We start from the raw sequence: 18981 nt of genomic DNA, 5'->3' as shown, positions 1-18981 counted from the left end.
TCTTACTTCCCAGGATAATTATTAATTAAATAAAGCTTTATAAACATTCGTTTAAAAAAGCTTTCAGAAATCCAGTGAATGGCATTCCGTTACATAACCGTGCAAATATAAAAACACGACATATTACGAAGAAAGAGATATTCCGATATGCAAATGAATTTCGTTTTGCTTAATTAACAAAACGTGTCATTCCAAGTGCGAACAAACTCATATCTTTGTGAAACGCGCAACATTTCGACCATAAATTTGGTTTGAGCTCATAAATGTTCTATCTTAGTGCCGAGTGAAAAGTATCTATGCTCAAAAGGCTGTATGTCGATACCTCTGGGCTCAAAGGTCGTAAAGGACAAAATACCGAAAATGAGTTATTTATACAGTTTTACTCAGAATTTAATTCTCTATCGATCTGTATATTTAGTTTGTCGAAATTCCCAAAAAAAGTGCCTTTACGACCCATCATATTTGATAAGCTAAACAGAATTCATCCTGAAAATTGGGATGTAAATACCATTTGATTTTTTAGTACAGTTACCATGGTAGTAAAGAACAAGTAAACACAAATTTTTGGGCGTATAATGTACATGTAGTATATCTATTGTCCTATACAACCTTACATTTTCATACCCAAGTCTAAATAATTTGTCCTTTACGCCCTTAGATTATCTAAACAAATATTTTAAAAATCTACACAGTGAGGATATTAAAATAACTGTGAAGGTAAATTTTATAGACGTTTCTCATAGTATTTAAGTATGTGCGTTTGGAACAAATGAAAGAACCTAAAAAATCATCAAAAATATATAATAAAACTATTTTAGAGTGTAACATTTATGTGATTTGTACATATAAAATGATGACATCTACCCACATCGGGTAAAGTAATGTTGCTTTTTATTATTTCTCATATTTGAAGAAACTTGGTATTTGTCAGGTATAAGATAATTATTAAAAGATGATTTAAGAAAATAAAAACATGCTATAAAATTACCTAATTAAGTTAGGATAGTCATCATAAAAATGAAAAAATGAAAAAGCTAGATTTGTTAAAAATATTATGAAAAAAAAGTAACCTTACTGTAGTAAGTTAGGTGTCATTATTTTGTATGCACAAATCACACAAATACTACACTTTACAATTATTTTTAATGATTTCCTAGTAATTTTGACTAACACCCTTGGTCAAAACCACTTTTGAGTTTTGAATGTTACAATTATAATAAATTAGTATAGTTTCTAAAGTTATTTGGATCAGCTAATAAAGAATAACTAGTAGGAAAAATATTTACACAACATGGGAAAATATATGTTGGGACTTAATCGACTAAAAAGCGTGAATGCAGTTTTTTTCGAAGTTATATTTTTATATTAAAAATAATTGGCTTTTAAAAACGGTATTATGTAGGAGTAAAGTAAGTGGATGTACTTTACTGGAATGAAAATCTTCCTACTTGTAATCTTACTTACCTAACTTTTCTACTTTTATACCAAATACAATGACACAATTTTAAGCTACTATGAATTAATAATGTTTAATTTATTTAGAATAATATTTTAATTATTCTAAATTCTTATTCAATAATATAATAAATAATTAATATAGTTTGGTTTTCGTTTGTCCTTAATAATTCTATTCTATCTGCATTATCATAAGGTCAACTGGTGGACAGACTGCCCTATGGAATTAAATCCGCTATTGGTAGTTTTTCGAAACAATAATAATGATTAAATAAATAAATAAAATTAAATTGGTTTCGGTTTTTGCTATAAAGTAGACATTTATGAAGTTTTATTTAAAAGCATTATAATATTTATTTTCTAAATTAGCTTTTATATCGGAAATAGTTTCTTCTAGTTCGAAGATATCAAAACTTCTACTTAAATAGTTTCATAAATTGTGTGCATTAAATTATGAAGCTACGGAAAATAGTTTTATTTCATTTAAAAGACCATAATTCATTAAAAATATGTGAAGAAATGGTATATTACATTATGAAATACCATAAAATATTAAATATTTAAGCTAAATCATCAATTTACCCTTTCATAATACCTTACCTGGGTGTCCCGTTACGACCCATGAAAACCTACAAAACTATGTAAATTGTCATTTATTACCTTAGTTTTGTAGTTTTGTGAAATAAAAATAGACTTACGTCCTGAGTAACTTGCCTAGGACGAATATTTGAGGGGCGTAAAGGTCTTTTTATTGTAATTTTGAGGGCGTAAAGGAAATCTATCTCAGTAAATACAGCTCTAGTCCAGTTTTTCAATACCTCTTCGGAAAATGCTGTGAATTCTAAGCACTTTCTTCATAAGTCATAATTTAATAGCTCAAAAAACAAAAAAGTTATCGTCGAATAAAAAAATAAAAAAACGTTTTTTGCTTCTCCTGAAAAGTCGTATTTTGTCCTTTACGACCTTTGAGCCCAGAGGTATCGATGTGTGCGCGGGTGAAATGGAAAGCGTTTGCGCAACCGTTCCGCGCCTGCTGCGCGCGCGCTTGTGAGTGTGACTGTACAATGAAGCGCACACACGTGGGCCATATTGAGCAATTGGAATTTAAACTTATTGGGCGCGGAATTGAACTGTTAAATGTTTTACTTATTTACGTCTGATTAGATATTGCAGCTCGGCATATAGGTATTTTGGACTCCACATCAAAATAATTGACATAACTGCTGTATGTAGTTTCATTAATACAACACGTTTGATGAAAAACAGAACAATAAAAATACATTAGGCATAAATAAAAGCGATGCACAACAAAAAACATAGATAAAATAATAAAATGTTAGTTGCGTCAGTTGAAACGGGACAACATTTCACTCTCGGAGCGGAAAGCGCAACGCGGAAGGCGAACTTTCTCTTTTGCGCAGCGTCGGGCGCAATGGAAAAAAACACAGATTATGCTGTCTGTTTACAGCAGCGCAGCGCGATACATTTTTTACGTAATTTAAGGCTTGCTTTAAACTTCTAGTTTATATGCATTTTTATTACTTGCGAATGGATAGACTACGCGTCATAAAAGTATATTAAGACTTTATATTCGGAAAGCAATCTAAACGCCTAACATAAAGCTATAAAACACCCATAAGAAAACTACATCACTTAAAAGATGCTGCACTAACCGCACACATTAAACGATCGCGCGTACAATACCGTGGAAAAGCGCGCGCGAGTGAGCGAGACGGGTGTAGCGGGAGGACGCGAGCTCGAACGGAGGTCAACGGCTAGCCGCGGTCGTTGCCCCGCTATCGGAGTGACCTACTGAGCGCGTGACGTCACAGCCGCACCGCGCGCCGGTGGCATTGGTTAACCGCCGCCTTGCAACGCCATCTAGGGGCGAGTAGTTGATTGAGTCGGCAATGTAGAGTCACAACAATGGCTTGGAAATGGAAGTCACTGCGCGAGGCATTTTGTTAAACATTTTTAAAGTTTAGGAGTACCTACTATGAATTAAACTAGATTATGTTATTACGCATCCATTACAAAACGAAAACAATGACTGCTTTAATAAAATGTAATTAATTCAAATAAACAGCCTAAATGTAAATTACTGAACTAATTAATAATAAATAACTTGTAATCTAATGTTAAGAGATCATTTGTTGACTAGGCAATAGGAAACCCAGGGACAAAATGAAAAACTCACTTGCACAATTTATCTTTTCTTCAATCAGCATAATTATCACGCCATTAATTTTCATAATTTTTGGACTCAATCAATCTGACAACCTTGCAGATAATTCCGATGTGAATAAGACCTATCGTTAATTTAAATAGAAATACATTCAAGGTCGCAAAGTTTCAACCAATATTATTTACGTTTTGAAATCCTCAACTTTACATTAAAATTTCTATTTATGCTAAATATTTTTCAAATGTTGACACATAGCTGAAACTTTTTAGTTTTTAACTTAAAGAAGAGGAGCTTAAGACTTAAATTACAATAACACTTTTCCACTCTCACGCCAATATTCCTTCTTGCAGAGGTCGAGCTGGAGGGCATCCAGGACCGCTACGTGCAAGTGCTGCGGAGCTACCTCGAGCACGCGGCGCCGCACCACCCGGGCCGGCTGCAGGAACTCTTCGCCAGGATACCTGAGGTATGGAAAGAGATGTGATAATGGGAGATTTACTAAAAAAATTCACTTTCAATCAAATGTGTACTTCATCAGAGCAGATTATATTATTTACTAGCTTTCCGCCCGCGGCTTCGCCTGCGTGGAATTTTGTCTGTCACAGAAAAACTTTATCGCGCGCGTCCCTGTTTCAAAAACCGGGATAAAAATTATGCTATGTCCTTTCCCGGGACTCAAACTATCTCTGTGCCAAATTTCACCAAAATTGGTACAGTGGTTTAGGCGTGAAAGCAAGACAGACAGACAGTTACTTTCGCATTTATAATATTAGTATACTTAGATAAGGCGACACTATTCTCTGAAGAAATAACGGCCATCATCATTTCAGCCATAGGACGTCTATTGCTGAACATAGGCCTCCCCCAATGATTTCCAGGTAGCGGCTTGCGTCAGCAATAACGGGTTAAAAGCGAAGAAATATTTGATAGCTTAACCATACCATTTTGTTCGCGCACAAAGTTTCAAGTCAGTAGGTGGTCATATCCCATAACATAAGTACTATTGAAAGCTCGGGTGTCCCATTCCATAATGTGACAGTCAATTGAACGAATTGTCCCATTAAATTTAATCGTTATCGTTGTAACTCTGAACTCTAACATTGTGTTCATGATCTCAACGAAACGTGAACCTCCCACAAAAACATCTAATGCCCTCTCTCTTGCAATATCAATATTTCAGTTGTCACAGTTTTATTTAAAGGCTACACATTAAGAGCTTTCTATTCCATTATTGTTTATCTGTAGAAACTATTATTGGTGCTGCAAAGCCGATCGCGAGGTCTCAGACAGATATATCTTATCAGTGAAACCGAACCGATGCTTAGAAATGAAACACTATTACATCTTGCCGACCGGTTCAGTTAGAAAGCACTGAAAACTCCGCACGTTTTCGCTTTTGGAGCGAGATACTTACAAGGTAGAGCGGGAGACTGTAGGTAATGCCATTGAACTCACTCTGTATATTCCCTTCCCCGCCTTCATTCGCGGCTGTTACATCATACAGTTATGATACTTATTCCCATGCTGACACTATTTTTCTTCCACAGATCCAGGCCGCAGCGAGCCTGCTCCTGGAGAGCAAGATGTTCTACGTACCTTTCGTCCTGAACTCGGCGGAGATAAGATAGTATATGGCCCAGCAGGGCGTCTAGTTCGCAATGTACGAGCGACGGAGCCCCGCACCCCGCACACCACACGTGTTCACGCCAGTCCAGCACAAGAAATCGTACAAATGTTCCTATGAGGCAGCCGACGACGTCGAGTTGACTATCACGACTCTGTGGAAGAACGCGACGATGCGCATGACGCTCAACGCGGTCAAGAAAAGTTAGAGAGAGACCCAGGATATACAACAGATTCGGACCATCGGCTTCTGAATCTGCTTTCCTGCTGTTGGATATGGCAATCGGAATGAGACAATTTAATATTGACAGGGTGGAGCTAGTAGGTTCTACAACCGGAAGTGTCATGTCTATGACACAGTGCCCCCTGATTTGAAACGGATTTGGAAAGATTGAAGAAAGGACGCAGCTGTTCGTCTAGTCTACTTCGAGTGTTGATGCATGGAACTCTGTAGGTCCCCGTGACAGTATGAGTGACGGGCACTAGTGCGAGCGAGTGCGGATTTTATACCTTTGTTGAGTCGAGTGTATTGGTTTATTGTTTAGTAGAAGAATTAAAACGTCCCAAATTCAGACTGATAACAATTATTTAGAAATAGTTCCAGGGACTTGAATGCGTGTTTTATACGTGGTAGTGTATACTAGTTAGATTTAAATAGAATAAAATATATAGTTATGTTACTATTTAAATTTGTCAGTCGGAGAAGCGCATAATATATTATTAAAAACTATTTCTGTAAATATAGATTGTAGTATACAAAATAAACGTTGTTTTAGACAGAATTGTTTCTTGTAAATGAAATATTGCTGTTTTAGTTTGCATTTTATATTTAGGATTAACCAGTAGATTAAATGCTGGGTGTGTAATTATGAGAATTTTAATTTAATTTTTATAATGACTTGTTCATAATAATGTAATTAGCACTAAGTCCTACTCTCAGTGTTTACCAAGACTGCTTGTATACAACTACTGTTTTATACACACTACTGATTTAGCGTGGTCTCGCTCGGTTCTTTAGTCACAACTTTGCATTTTTATTGCCAATACTTCATACACTTCATGTTGTTACGTGTCTGTGTATCACTTCTCCATGTTCTGGTCTGTAGTGTAAGTAACCGTAGACATAATGTGTGTTTTGGTTACCCATACGTCTCCCTTTTTCTAGAGGTGGGCGATTATGACTACATATTTTTCAAGATAATTTTTAAGATCGTAGAACAATTTTTTCATCGCATTGTAAAGATTATTATTAGGTTTATCTGAAACCAAAAGTGCTTTTATAAATAATATTCCCGCGATTATAACCAATTATGACTTTTTACGAATCTACTAACATCACAAACAGAATCCAAAATAATGCTTAAGTGAATTATTTTTTAGTATTTTTATCTGATCTTTTTGATACGGCGATATATCAATAAATTAAAAGATTTTGAAAAATATTTATCATTTGATCTCTTTACACAATAAAGCTCATGTTCGCCCATCTCTACCATCTCTACCGACGGAGGTTCTCTAGTGCGGGTGCTTCAATTTAATATACTTACTTTGCTTCCTTTGATGTGTTCAAACTTGTGCTCAAGATGTCGTTATTTTATCGGTAAAATACATTAAAGATCATGCTACATCAAACATTTGAAACATGTACATTTTAACATAACTTGGTAATAAACTAACATCACATCAAAAATTGTCATTGCATGTTGCAAAAGTTTTCAAAATAAGTGTCTGTTTCCGTCAACTAAACCATATTATTATCTCTATCACGAATCACCACATGGAAAAACAGTCCGCAACTAACATACGTACACCTTTCTTAAATAGTTTTGTATCTTGATACACGTTTTAAGAGTGTTAAAGCCATTTGTACAATATTTCATATTCTAAGTCATAAATTCAAGCAAATTAGCATTCCTGTAATTTGTATACGCTCATTAGCACCATCGTGTTTCGCACAATTTTCATTTGTCGCAACCATAACTATGTCTGACTAACTAACCGTCATTCTTTCCTTCATTTATCATTTTTATTAATATAATCATCAACATCTAACTGTATATTTATAAGTCATCTTAATAAACTTTTAAGATAGAAATTTTAAAAAACCTTACAGCAATGTAGTGCGAATCGGCTTTAGGAAATGTTGATCTTTAATATTTCTAAAGTGACACGAGTAATCGTGATGCTTTTGCAAAGTTATTATGGAACATCAGAGGCTTCTTATATGTATGTATACAGACGACTGCACGTCAGTTTATTACAACTAGGATTATGACCTCACAGTGCTAAACTACACGTTCCGTCGTCTCTGCATTCCTAAAACGAAACAAAGTCAACTATGATCAATATTTTCTTTAGCGGATTGCGCACTCCTGACATAATATTAAGCGATAATAGACTTTCCGATCTTAATACTGTCAGTGATCACTGCCTCGACTTTTTAAAGTTATTTGCCGTTATTGTTATTAACACTTGTATTAATCGTTAATTATAAATGAACATAATAAACGTTCCATCAACGGTGAACAGTTACCACTAGTGTAGGGAGGCGAAGTATGCCTTGTTAAAATTAAGTAATTACAACCAAAAAGTTCGTTTTAAGGACTTAGGTTCTAGTTAATTAAACGGTGTATGCCTTAGCATTCGGAAACGATGTCAACATACATCATGATAGAGATAACCTGTGTGTTCGTTAGCAAACTTAAATTTTATTTAGTGAACAATGATTGTTCAATTTAAATCCTGTGTTTCTTCGCATCCACGATTTCTTTAAGTTAAAATAATTTCTGTAGGTACGTTGGGCACCCTCTGATCTGCTCTTTTTAAGAATATTTCTTTGGACAAAATAAACCAACACAAGTATATTGATAGTTCAAGTCAGAGGCTATTTAAACATCTAAGTAGCAAATCTAAATAGGACAGTTGATATGTGACAACTCCCTGTACTCATGAAACGGTGATTAAGGGTTTTCTGAAGTACCTTACCGTCCTTGCATAGGATTTTAACAACTTTGATAAAGGGGCTTGATAAATTAGATAATCCTGTTACGTCCGTTCCTCATCGTGTTACCATTAGTTAAGAGTTAGCGGTTATGAAACATGTTTTGTAAATTGTAATTAGTTTGGATACAACCAGTTACGATACTGCCATCAAATGCCTAAATAGATTTTCAATTAAATTTTGTTATCTTTACGTATATTTAATTTAAGTTAAAGTTGGTGAAATTATTAGTTAATTGTGATAGAAAAGTGTCGGTACGCGACACGCACCAATCGGTCTCACCATCGCGACGCGTCGCGACAATTCGATTACTATATTTATTTATTCATTTTATCTAACTTAATTATAATTAATTAGTTCATAAAAACACCCTCAACACGGCGGTGTTAAATCTAAAGTCTGAGGTAAAGATGCCTTTATAGATTTTTAAACTTGTAATGACGAGATCGTAAATAAAATAACTATAATCGCGAATCGTGCATCGTTCTACTAATGTAAATGATAATGTAAGTAATATTGACACTTATTTTGTTAGTAGCTTAGCGTTAAGGCGAAACTAACGGCAATGTATCAAATGGGAGTTAGATTAAGGATGTTATTGGCGTTGTACAAAGGATAGTATTGTTAGTAAATAAACAATGAAATTGGCGCATTACTGGCGAGTACCTAATTAGACTAGTACTTGGAAAGCCCACAGAGGCTATACAATGATAACGTGTAAATAAATTTTTACTTTCACGTGTAAGGTGGCCACTCGCTTTTCGTTGCTCTTCTAAATTATTTCGCTCGATTACATGATAGGCTTCTTTTGCCTTTTAACCTTTATTTATACAACTTTTGTACTTTATACAAACGAAATTGACTGATGTGGGGGAATGGTAATGATTTTTCTATGATTTGCTTAGCTGGCTGTTTTGTTAATGAGTAGCAATCGTTAGGTCCCAGTGGGACTTGGCGATGTCAACCGACTGCATCCACCTGTACTTGTGCCTATGTGAAAAAAGGAGGAAAACGCTGTTGATAATCTAAATCTTTATAAAAATCATTGATCAAGTCTCATTGTTAATTTTACGCTACATAACTCGTAAGATCTCTACCCATTTTAATGATAGTAAAGTTGTGTATTTTTTCATTCATTCATTTATACAGTTTTTACTGTGGTTCACATGATGTACGCAAATGTGATTTTCCAAAAGTTCCTGTCCTGAATCTAAAAAAAATAATGGGCACGAGTATTGCTGCAGTCGGTCAGTAGGTTATACTGCGGAAATATTTTGACTGATATTAGTAATTAAACATAATAATGTTAATATATTACGTATAAGTGTGTAACAAAAACTTAATGCATTTCACAGTTTCTTTACAGTCCATAAGAGAATAATTAATTACAACTAAGATATCGTGACGAAATATTTTCACATTCATAGCATAAGGTTTGTTGTGTATAAAAATAGTGTTTCATGTATTTCGGGTAAAAGAGGGTTGAAAATTGTGTACATTAGACATTGTAATAAATAGTTATGAAATAAACGTGTGTAAAGTCGTAAAAGAATATATATTTGGAAATGTTGAAGAGTGTTTGTTGTATGTAATTACATGTCACAGATGGATGTTGAACTCTAAAAGTACATAATAGATTATCTATTCTGCAAGTTATACTTCATATTTTATTCTGACTACAGTAATCCGTTTTTGTTTTTACACGAACAAACACGTTTCGCTTGTCATATTGATTGGACCTCCAAAACATTTTTGTCCTCACATTTTATAGTTACGAAAGTTTATATACGCTGTTTTCCTACTGCGCCGCCCAAAGAGCATTCGAACAATGGAGAAAAATTGCAGTAGCGCAAAATATCGTATGTAAGCTGTATAAATCAGCCACAACATTAGTGTCACATGTACCAGATAGACGCACTTAGCGACGACAACGAGTTCTGAGTGGTTGAGTGTATTTCACTTATTTAGTTGGGTTCGCTCAATATGAAGACTTATCGCTTTCAGACCTAGCATACTTTTAAGTATTATCGATACCTTAGGGCTCTATGTTTACATATGTAGCAAATCACATTAGTTGATTGCAGTACTGTTCTCGATGGATAAAAGGCTGTTATAATTCGACCAAGTAAGGTGTACAGACTGCAAGTACATGGTTCTTGACTCGTTTGAGTGGTGCGCCGGGTTAGTCAATCGAATGTGTACGGTTTGCCAAGAGAAGTTACCTACAGTTGTGTTTAGTTAGCGATGCATAACGTGTTTGTACTTTAATTTGTTTTTTAGTTGTACTCTTGGAAATCAATGGTTAATAATTTAAGAAAATAAAATGTATGTGAAAAAAAAACTTTGGTTTCTTTTATCTTTTTATCCCTGCTACAACCATTACTGAGTTCTGCTACGACTACGACTGTTCGTAGCAGTGTGCTATGAGCAATCACTTTTAAACTGCAGTGCGTGGCTTCATAAACCTACCACTGCCTTCACACTTTACTTACTGAAAATGTGATCAGGATTTTAAATACCTAACGTGAATGTTGTGAACGTTGAGCTCATTTTCGTACTACATTGGGAGATGCCTATTATCCAGAATTCCAGATGTAGAGTAAAGCAGATTACTTTGATTGTAAAGAAAATAATTAAATGTAAAAATTCGCAACTCAATTATTCGCAACAAAAAATTGGGAATAGTAAGATTTAATATTTTCGTTTCATTTATCCCATCAATCCCCAAGCGGTCGCATTTATGACCGGGTCGCAATTGATTGGCTTGAAGGACTATAGGGCATTTTCTTTTTTATTTCGTCGTATCTAATTGTATCGGTAGGTACGTAATTTAAAAGAAAAACAAAAAATATTATATTTTTATGCGAGTGTACAACCTTTACGCTGGCTACGCCATCTATCAAAGTAGAGACGAACGAACTGAAGCTACAGAAGCTAGTTAATCTACTCGCCCATAGAGGTCGTCTTTTTTTTAAATGTTATGGATATCTAAATTAATTAAAAAATATTGTTCTTCGGCTCTCTCAACTAATTAAAATTAATTATTAATTCAATTATTTATTAATATATTAATATTTATTGATATCCAAATAAATAATAAAAGCAATTAAGTTAATGAATCCGAACGGATTTGTCTATGGAAATATTAAGGAAGTAGCTTTTTGTCTATGTTTTCTCTTCTGTGTCAAACAGTGTTGCCAGAAGGTTACTTTTGTAACCTTTTAGGTTACTTTTGAACTGCATTGGTTACTTTTAGGTTACACTAATGAAAAGGTTACTTTTAGGTGATTTTTCAGAAATTGTAGAATTAACTTTTACAGGTTATTCAGTAAAAAATATTAATAGTGACAATTTAAAAATTATGTCATTAACTGCATTTAAACATGAATTTGATTTATTATTTCTTAAAAAAAAAGAGTTTTAATAAAACGCAAATCCATGAAACGTTTTTATACGACCGGTCACTTTTCGGTCTTCATGGAATGGTCAAAATTTTGAATTTAGGTAAGCGATCGGTGATCAATTTCATTCATTTTCCATCTAAGTTTCCATCCATGAACAACCTTACACAATCGCAACCCTCCCCCCCCCCCCCGTATGAAGGTTACTTTTTATTCAAAAAGGTTACTTTTTTTTATATTTCTGGTAATTTCTGACAAAACCCGACTGGCAACACTGGTGTCAAAAAATCTGCCGACCGCCACATGTCAGGCGAATTTGCTGAATAAATTTTTAATTTTTTACTAAATAACCCTAAAAATGGTAAGTTACTGAAGAATATATAGCACCAAAACAGTTATACGTTCAATAAGTGTCGTGAATAATTCTATAATCATGAATTTGGAACTTCATTTAGTTTCTCTTACTCACCTTCATGTGAGTAACCACGAAATTGTTTATGATGAACTTGTTTTCTTGTAGAAACCTCTTATGCTGCAAGGGCACGAGCGTGCCATCACACAAATCAAGTATAACCGTGAAGGAGACTTACTATTTTCTGCGGCGAAAGATTCTAAGCCTAACGTGTGGTGGTCGCTAAATGGAGAACGCTTGGGCACTTTCAATGGCCACGGTGGTGTGGTGTGGTGCCTAGACGTTGACTGGCAAACCATAAACTTAATCACTGGAGGAGGTGACAGCTCTTGCAGGTAATGCATCCCTTACAGACTTGATACAAGCAGTGAAAATGTGAAGTCACTTTATCAAAATATTTTTAATTACCCTAAAAGAAGCCTATTTCTATGTTTTTAAAAGAGTATCCGCTGCATTCTTGGAACTAATTAAACATCATATTATTGGCCTATCTATTTACACAAATACAATATTTAATTAATTTTTTTGCAGACTATGGGACTTGGAAACTGGAAAGAATATAGCCACTATTAAAACAAACTCCTCCGTGAGAACATGCAACTTCAGCTTCAGTGCCTACCAAGCCGCCTACACCACTGACAAGGCTATGGGTCACCCTTGCGAGGTAATCTTTTAGCAAATGTACAACATGCTTTATTAGTTTCTTATTGCTTTTTGTTTTTTTTTCACAAACAAGTCACAATAGAAACCTTTGATATTTAACTAAGTTTACTACAATTTTTACTGTAATTACAGAATTCTTCTCAGTAATCTTTGTTATTATGAACTAACTAGCTTCTGAGCCCTATTTTTTAAGTAAAGAAGGGACATCAAGCTATAAAATGATAAAGATCCTCTTTTATGCCCAGTCATAATAATTTAAAAAAAACTTATTTTTTGTTTAGCAGCACAATTATTCTACTTTCAGGTCTTCATCATTGACACTAGGACGATTGATGACTCAATATCCTCGCAGGCTCCTATCCTGAAGTGGGAAATAACAGACTCGAAAGTAACCTCCATGGTGTGGGGAACTCTCGATGAAACCATCATCACTGGTCACGAAGCTGGTGACCTCATTCAATGGGATCTGAGGGTAATTTCACAATATTTTTAAATTCTGTTATAGATAAGGCTAAGTGTATTTCTAAGGCTACAGGACAAATTTTCACTAGGCCAAATTTTATTTTACCATAAATTATACTTTCTATAGACAGGATATTATCCTCAATGTTACTTACTCACTAGGAGCATTCATGATTGATTATGTGATTTTTATTGCTCATGCAATTAATCACCAATTTCTTTTGTTACAGACTGGCAAGAAAGTACATTCCATCAAAGAACACACGCACCAAATCAATGACATGCAACTGTCTCGCGATGGAACCATGTTTATCACTGCTTCTAAGGACCAGACTGCCAAGCTGTTTGACACAAGCTCTTTGGAGTTACTCAAGGAGTACAAAACTGAGCGTCCAGTCAACTCTGCTGCTCTCAGCCCCATTCTCGACCATGTAGTATTGGGTGGTGGACAAGACGCCATGGAAGTAACAACTACATCAACCAGACAGGGAAAATTCGACGCGCGTTTCTTCCATTTAGTCTTTGAAGAAGAGTTTGGCCGAGTGAAAGGTCATTTTGGTCCAATCAACAGTTTAGCGTTCCATCCTGACGGCAAAAGCTATGCATCCGGTGGTGAAGATGGTTATGTTCGTGTCCAGAGTTTTGATCAGTCCTACTTTGACTATACTTTTGATTACAACAGGGATTGAATCTGTATTACTAGAAGTGTATTAAGTAATGTTGTGGAAAATTCTACAATTTCTAATAAAGGTATCACAAAATGTTTCCATGGCTTATTAATATTATTCATTCTCCCTAACAAAATGGATCATTCCATCAAAATTAGCCAGAAACAACTATTTATCAGTGTACTAACACTAGCTACTTTCACAACACCAACACTTACAAAATAAAACAATACTGAATTACAATATGCAACAATTTAATATACAAAATATTCATCTAATTACATACACTTGGGAATACTTTTCGTCTTTCTGTTTGTTCACTTATCACTTTTCCTTAACAATACTTAGAGAAAATATGGAGTGGTATGTTGTGGAGGCACTTCTCTTTCACTGTCAGGAACGGCTTGAAATAGTTTGGCATTTCTGTCATTTACAGTTTTGAACTCCAGGATGGAAGCCACATTGCCACAGCGGTAGCAATAGTTGGGTGCTGACCAGACTGTGACTAATCGTTTATCAAACATATATTTGTACCCTGAAAAAAGAAAAACATGAATTAGCTAAGTCTTTCGAGTGGACTAACTTTGCTGTTTTATTAACCCTTATTCAAATAAAGGTAGATATATTACCACTTTGTTTACTTTTAAAAAAGGATCCTAATTTTCGATATGGTAATACTTAAAGATATCTTGGTCACTTATTTATATTTTTAAATATAATTTTTTACTTATCTATGCCATTTTACAACTTTTCAACGTCATTTGTCTCTGTCAGATAATGTCAAAGTCAACCAGGTTTTGGTGTGAAAAATTTCAAGTTTTTAGCGCGCGTTTTTAGTATTTTTGAAACTTTGTTCAACGAAAATTCTGATAAGTGTTTTTTCGATTCAAATTCCTAAACTATAACATTTATTGTATAATCTCACTTATAGGCAACGTCTGCAATTGATTTATTCATATAATTTAGACATTTTAAAGAAGTGGTAAATAATAGTTTACCATTGTCTGATCCCGTCTTGACAAAAGTCTAATGATATATAAAAATACTGTTGTTTTTTGTATGTGCACAAATAAAACTAAATAAATATTTGGAGAAATTTTAAGTTATTTTGATAACTACTTACGTAACGTTTTGAAGTTACGTAATTAGTGAATTGTTAGTTTCAGACTCAAGGTAAGCATCCTAATTGTAAGCATCATCATCATCATCATCATCATGTCAGCCATAGGACGTCCACTGCTGAACATAGGCCTCCCCTAATGCTTTCCACATTGATCGATTGGTAGCGGCCTGCATCCAGCGCTTCCCTGCTACCTTCACGATGTCGTCGGTCCACCTTGTAGGTGGACGTCCCACGCTGCGCCTTCCGGTACGCGGCCTCCATTCCAGAACCTTGCTGCCCCATCGGCCGTCAGTTCTGCGCACTATGTGCCCTGCCCATTGCCACTTCAGCTTGCTAATCCGTCGGGCTATGTCAGCGTGCTATGGAGAGGGCTATGCTTGGTGTTTCTTTGCGAGATCGAATCAGAAATGAGGAAATCCGTAAACGAACTAAATAACTAATATTAATAAATATTTTTTTTTATAAAAACAATAAATTTATTTCATTCCCAAAATATTTAATAAAATATAGGCAGAACCAAGAGGAATTAACTAGTCAAGAACCAAAAATAAACCAAAACGGACAATGGTAACTATTTTACCACCAACATTTAATAATTTGTAGTCATGAATGGATAATGGTAAATTATTTACCACCCAAAAAACTACCCCTTCCCCTATTTTTTTATAAATTTTGATCAAAAATATGAAATAAGTGACCCACAATTACCAAAAATCCACTTCAACTTTGTAAGAAAAAATACATACCAGCTCGCGTTTGAATAAGGGTTAAGGTATGAGAAGATTACCTTCATTCACTAGTTGATGTGCTCTGCAAATCAATGACAATTTATTGTAATCCATGAAAAGTTCTGTGACAAAGCTTCCAAATAACCACCCAGCTCCTCTAGGACTCACTGACCTAAAAAATCATATTTGACCATCAAAAACATACACTGCAGAAAAAAAAACTAAATAATTTTAGATTTATAGGGTACAAATTGACAGTTTTTTTATTTGATTGAATCTATTTGTCCAATTTCAATTTGGAATGTAGTTTAACTCACCACATCTTAACATCAGCAGGGTCAGACCACAATAGATCACAGAATGCTCCTTTATGTGGTATCTGCTGGTTCCTGTCTATGCATCGGATCTGGTCTAACATGGATATCTCTGGTGATAGACCTCCATGGACACATAAAACTGTTTCGTCTATCAACTGCAATAATAACCATAGTTGAATAAACTGAACAATCAACTGCTATCAAAGAAAGATAATTCGACTAGGAAACTGGGTTGGGGAAGAAACGAACAAAAAGTAACTTACAGCTGCCACTGTCAAAAGGTCAAACACCCTACAACAGTCCTTCCAAGCATTGGCATTTCCATATTTGTTGAGGCATTCATCATAAAAACCATATACTTTTGTTATTTGACAAGTTTCATGGTTTCCTCTGAGTAAAACAATTCTGAAATGATATTAAAAATCTATTAATTTGTACATAGCTTGAATAATTCTAGCTTGATTGAAAAAAAATCAAGATAATATTTACAAAATCAATTATGTATATTTCTGCTCACCTATCTGGATACCTGGCTTTGAGTGCCATGAGCAAAGTTAATGTTTCTAAGCTGTAATAACCACGATCGACATAGTCTCCCATGAATATGTACTTGGTGTGTGGAACTTGTCCCCCTATGTGAAACAATTCTTCTAAGTCATAGAACTGAAAACAAAAACAATTTTATTGGACACACTGAAAAATTATCAAGATGTTTGTTAACTAATTAGATAATCATTTAATTTTGTTTTTGCAATTTTATTTAATTTGATAAATGTTTCAGGTTTTGTTACATTAATTTATTTATTTATCACAAGTAAAAATATTATTTTTCGACAGTCACAATTCTAATTAGGACAAAGAGATAGACTCAATGTAACAACAAAGACATAGGGCTAGTAACTAACTTGATACTGGAGCGATACATAAATCAAGTCAGGTGAAACGTGAGTGAAAATGAGTAGTAGTCACATTTCACAGACTAAACCCCAGGGCACCGTTGTTATTTTTGCTAGAGAAGATAAGTGTTCTATTTAGTCTTTTAAGACGTTACCTGGCCATGGATATCTCCACACACGGTGACTGGAGTCTGAACCGGCTGTACATTGGGCTCTTCCAACAGCAAATCGCACACGATGTTGCACAATTCCCGTAAATCATCTTCGGGTAAATATTTACACCTTTTAGCTATTTCAATCCACTTATCTACGTCACTCATTTTTAATAATTTTAGAAAAAGGCGTTTCTTGTATTTTTTTCTGTAAAAACCTTTTGAAGAAACCCAAAATGACGTTTGTTTGACGTTGACACATGGCCTGACATTAGGTAGGGATGCCCGGTGATAACGATATTCGATGAACAATACTCATGCTGATTCCGTGGAGGGTAGTTGAACGGGAAGCATGGTCGATCTGTTTTAATGGTTTCAATTTATTATTTAATGGACTTTAGTGTACAAATTTGGTGTTATTTTGTGTTCTAAAGTGCAGTGAAGTGATAAATTAATAAAAACATTGAAATACTTCGAATTTGAGCGCGCATCGAGTGTCGAGTGGGTTGTCGTATGAACAACCCGCTTTGGACCCGGTGGCGTCTCGAAACCTGCTTACGGGCATACTTAACTCCACGGAATCCATGAAAAATCAATAGAACTGAAACACCCACGTTCTATTGATAACTTTGTCAATTATTGTTCACTCGACATTGGCAGAAATAAACCTCCCAGAGAGGTTTGGTTGCCATTTAAAAAAAAAAAAAAAAATACTCATGCTCAAAAATAAACCATTGCATTGATATTGCATTTCAATCTTTGTATAGCCTGACCAGGAACATAAAAACCCTCGCCATGTTGCGGAAAACTAATGGTACTAATTTCTTTTAATGGCAACAGTAACTGAAAACTTCATTATAATGTCACCTTGCATGTCAGTTTATTGCTGTCATAGTGTAAACAAACTTTATTTTAAATGTGCGCAATTGATTTTGTGAATAAATTGCTAAAATCTTTTTATAGTCGTGAAAGAAAAGTGGTTCACAATGTGTTAAAGTATTTGTCGAAGAGAAATACTAAGGGTTCGGACAATATTTTCATTGAATAATGTTTCCGACAAAGGTTGTCAAATTGACTGACATGTTTATCGTATAGTACAGTCAACTATGAAAATTAGCTGTGGTTTGTTTCAACTACCTATTTTAAAGTTTTTTGTCACTTTTTAAGTGTTGAATTTTATGGAATTGGGAAAGAAGTAACGAGTTTAAAGCGTTCTTAGCAGACATTGCAGTTGAATATTCAAGTTCTGAATTTTATTATTGATGAATAATAAAATAAATCCTACTAGCTCGATTGATGGTTTCATTTAATTTATTTAAACCAGGTTACCTATAGGTAATAATATTTTTTCGTTAATTTATGAAAATATCAAATTAGCCCGTAATTCTGAATCCTGATACATAAAGTTAGCCTATTAATTTAACACAGGTACGACTGTACTCAGTGTTGCACTATCAAATGCAATTGACGCGCCTCTATGCCAGGGTTTTTATGTTCCTGGTCAGGCTATAAAACTAATTGTTGTTGTGAACATTCACAGAGTACTGCGAAAAAAGCATTTCACTCTCAATTATTGTTTTTATCTTAGATGTTTTATTGTCATATAAGTCTTAATTATATGACGATTGCAAAAAAATGTTTTCTTTTTGATTCGATTTGAATTCATACCGTAATCGAGATTTTTAATAATTCGAGCATCCCTAGCTTACATGTTTTTTTTTTAATTTACGGCTCCTACGATTGTGTTTTGCCAAGCGTGAAGTATTCTTTGTGTAAAGCCAACAAAAGAAAAAAAAGTCGGCGTTTACCCGTGGTCCCCCCAACATGTCCCCCTGGTGGGTCCACGGGTAATTTTTTTTTACCCGTTGTCCCACCGTTCTGAACAGTTTTTGCCA

General features: G+C 34.6%; 3 protein-coding genes across 11 annotated transcripts in view; 2 read left to right on the top strand and 1 right to left on the bottom strand.

The window, feature by feature from the left end:
* LOC135080537 (hormone receptor 4) overlaps positions 1 to 10605 on the top strand; it is a 112865-nt gene extending 102260 nt beyond the window's left edge. For all 9 annotated transcript variants that reach the window (XM_063975233.1, XM_063975224.1, XM_063975238.1 and 6 more), the window contains 2 exons: positions 3991 to 4106; positions 5188 to 10605. In XM_063975233.1, coding sequence (XP_063831303.1) covers positions 3991 to 4106; positions 5188 to 5268 — 197 coding nt within the window. In that variant the 3' untranslated portion in view covers positions 5269 to 10605. The remainder of the gene's footprint in view (positions 1 to 3990; positions 4107 to 5187) is intronic.
* A 1334-nt stretch (positions 10606 to 11939) lies between these two features.
* LOC135080509 (eukaryotic translation initiation factor 3 subunit I) lies at positions 11940 to 13967 on the top strand. Its single transcript, XM_063975151.1, has 5 exons — positions 11940 to 12026; positions 12186 to 12412; positions 12609 to 12741; positions 13045 to 13212; positions 13433 to 13967. The coding sequence occupies exons 1-5, from the start codon at positions 12024 to 12026 to the stop codon at positions 13889 to 13891; spliced, it is 990 nt and encodes a 329-aa protein (XP_063831221.1). The 5' UTR covers positions 11940 to 12023; the 3' UTR covers positions 13892 to 13967.
* Positions 13968 to 14107: 140 nt separating this feature from the next.
* Positions 14108 to 17350, bottom strand: LOC135080517 (serine/threonine-protein phosphatase 6 catalytic subunit). The gene is made up of 6 exons (XM_063975163.1): positions 17090 to 17350; positions 16556 to 16701; positions 16302 to 16443; positions 16039 to 16193; positions 15781 to 15893; positions 14108 to 14405 (listed from the first exon to the last, which is right to left on the bottom strand). The coding sequence occupies exons 1-6, from the start codon at positions 17252 to 17254 to the stop codon at positions 14215 to 14217; spliced, it is 912 nt and encodes a 303-aa protein (XP_063831233.1). The 5' UTR covers positions 17255 to 17350; the 3' UTR covers positions 14108 to 14214.
* Positions 17351 to 18981: the final 1631 nt, after the last annotated feature.

This window comes from Ostrinia nubilalis, chromosome 2, assembly GCF_963855985.1.
Source record: "Ostrinia nubilalis chromosome 2, ilOstNubi1.1, whole genome shotgun sequence".
NCBI classification, from domain to species: domain Eukaryota; kingdom Metazoa; phylum Arthropoda; class Insecta; order Lepidoptera; family Crambidae; genus Ostrinia; species Ostrinia nubilalis.
Note: the sequence above shows the minus strand (reverse complement) of the source record. Positions and strands in the feature narration are given on the sequence as shown.

Coding starts and splice junctions, on each gene's coding strand:
- LOC135080509 (XM_063975151.1), top strand. Junction 12,742..13,044: donor CTATGGGTCACCCTTGCGAG/GTAATCTTTTAG, acceptor TTCTACTTTCAG/GTCTTCATCATTGACACTAG. Junction 13,213..13,432: donor TCATTCAATGGGATCTGAGG/GTAATTTCACAA, acceptor CTTTTGTTACAG/ACTGGCAAGAAAGTACATTC.
- LOC135080517 (XM_063975163.1), bottom strand. CDS start 17,254: ATGAGTGACGTAGATAAGTGGATTGAAATAGCTAAAAGGTGTAAATAT. Junction 16,194..16,301: donor ACCTTTTGACAGTGGCAGCT/GTAAGTTACTTT, acceptor TTATTATTGCAG/TTGATAGACGAAACAGTTTT. Junction 14,406..15,780: donor ACATCAACTAGTGAATGAAG/GTAATCTTCTCA, acceptor TTCTTTTTTCAG/GGTACAAATATATGTTTGAT.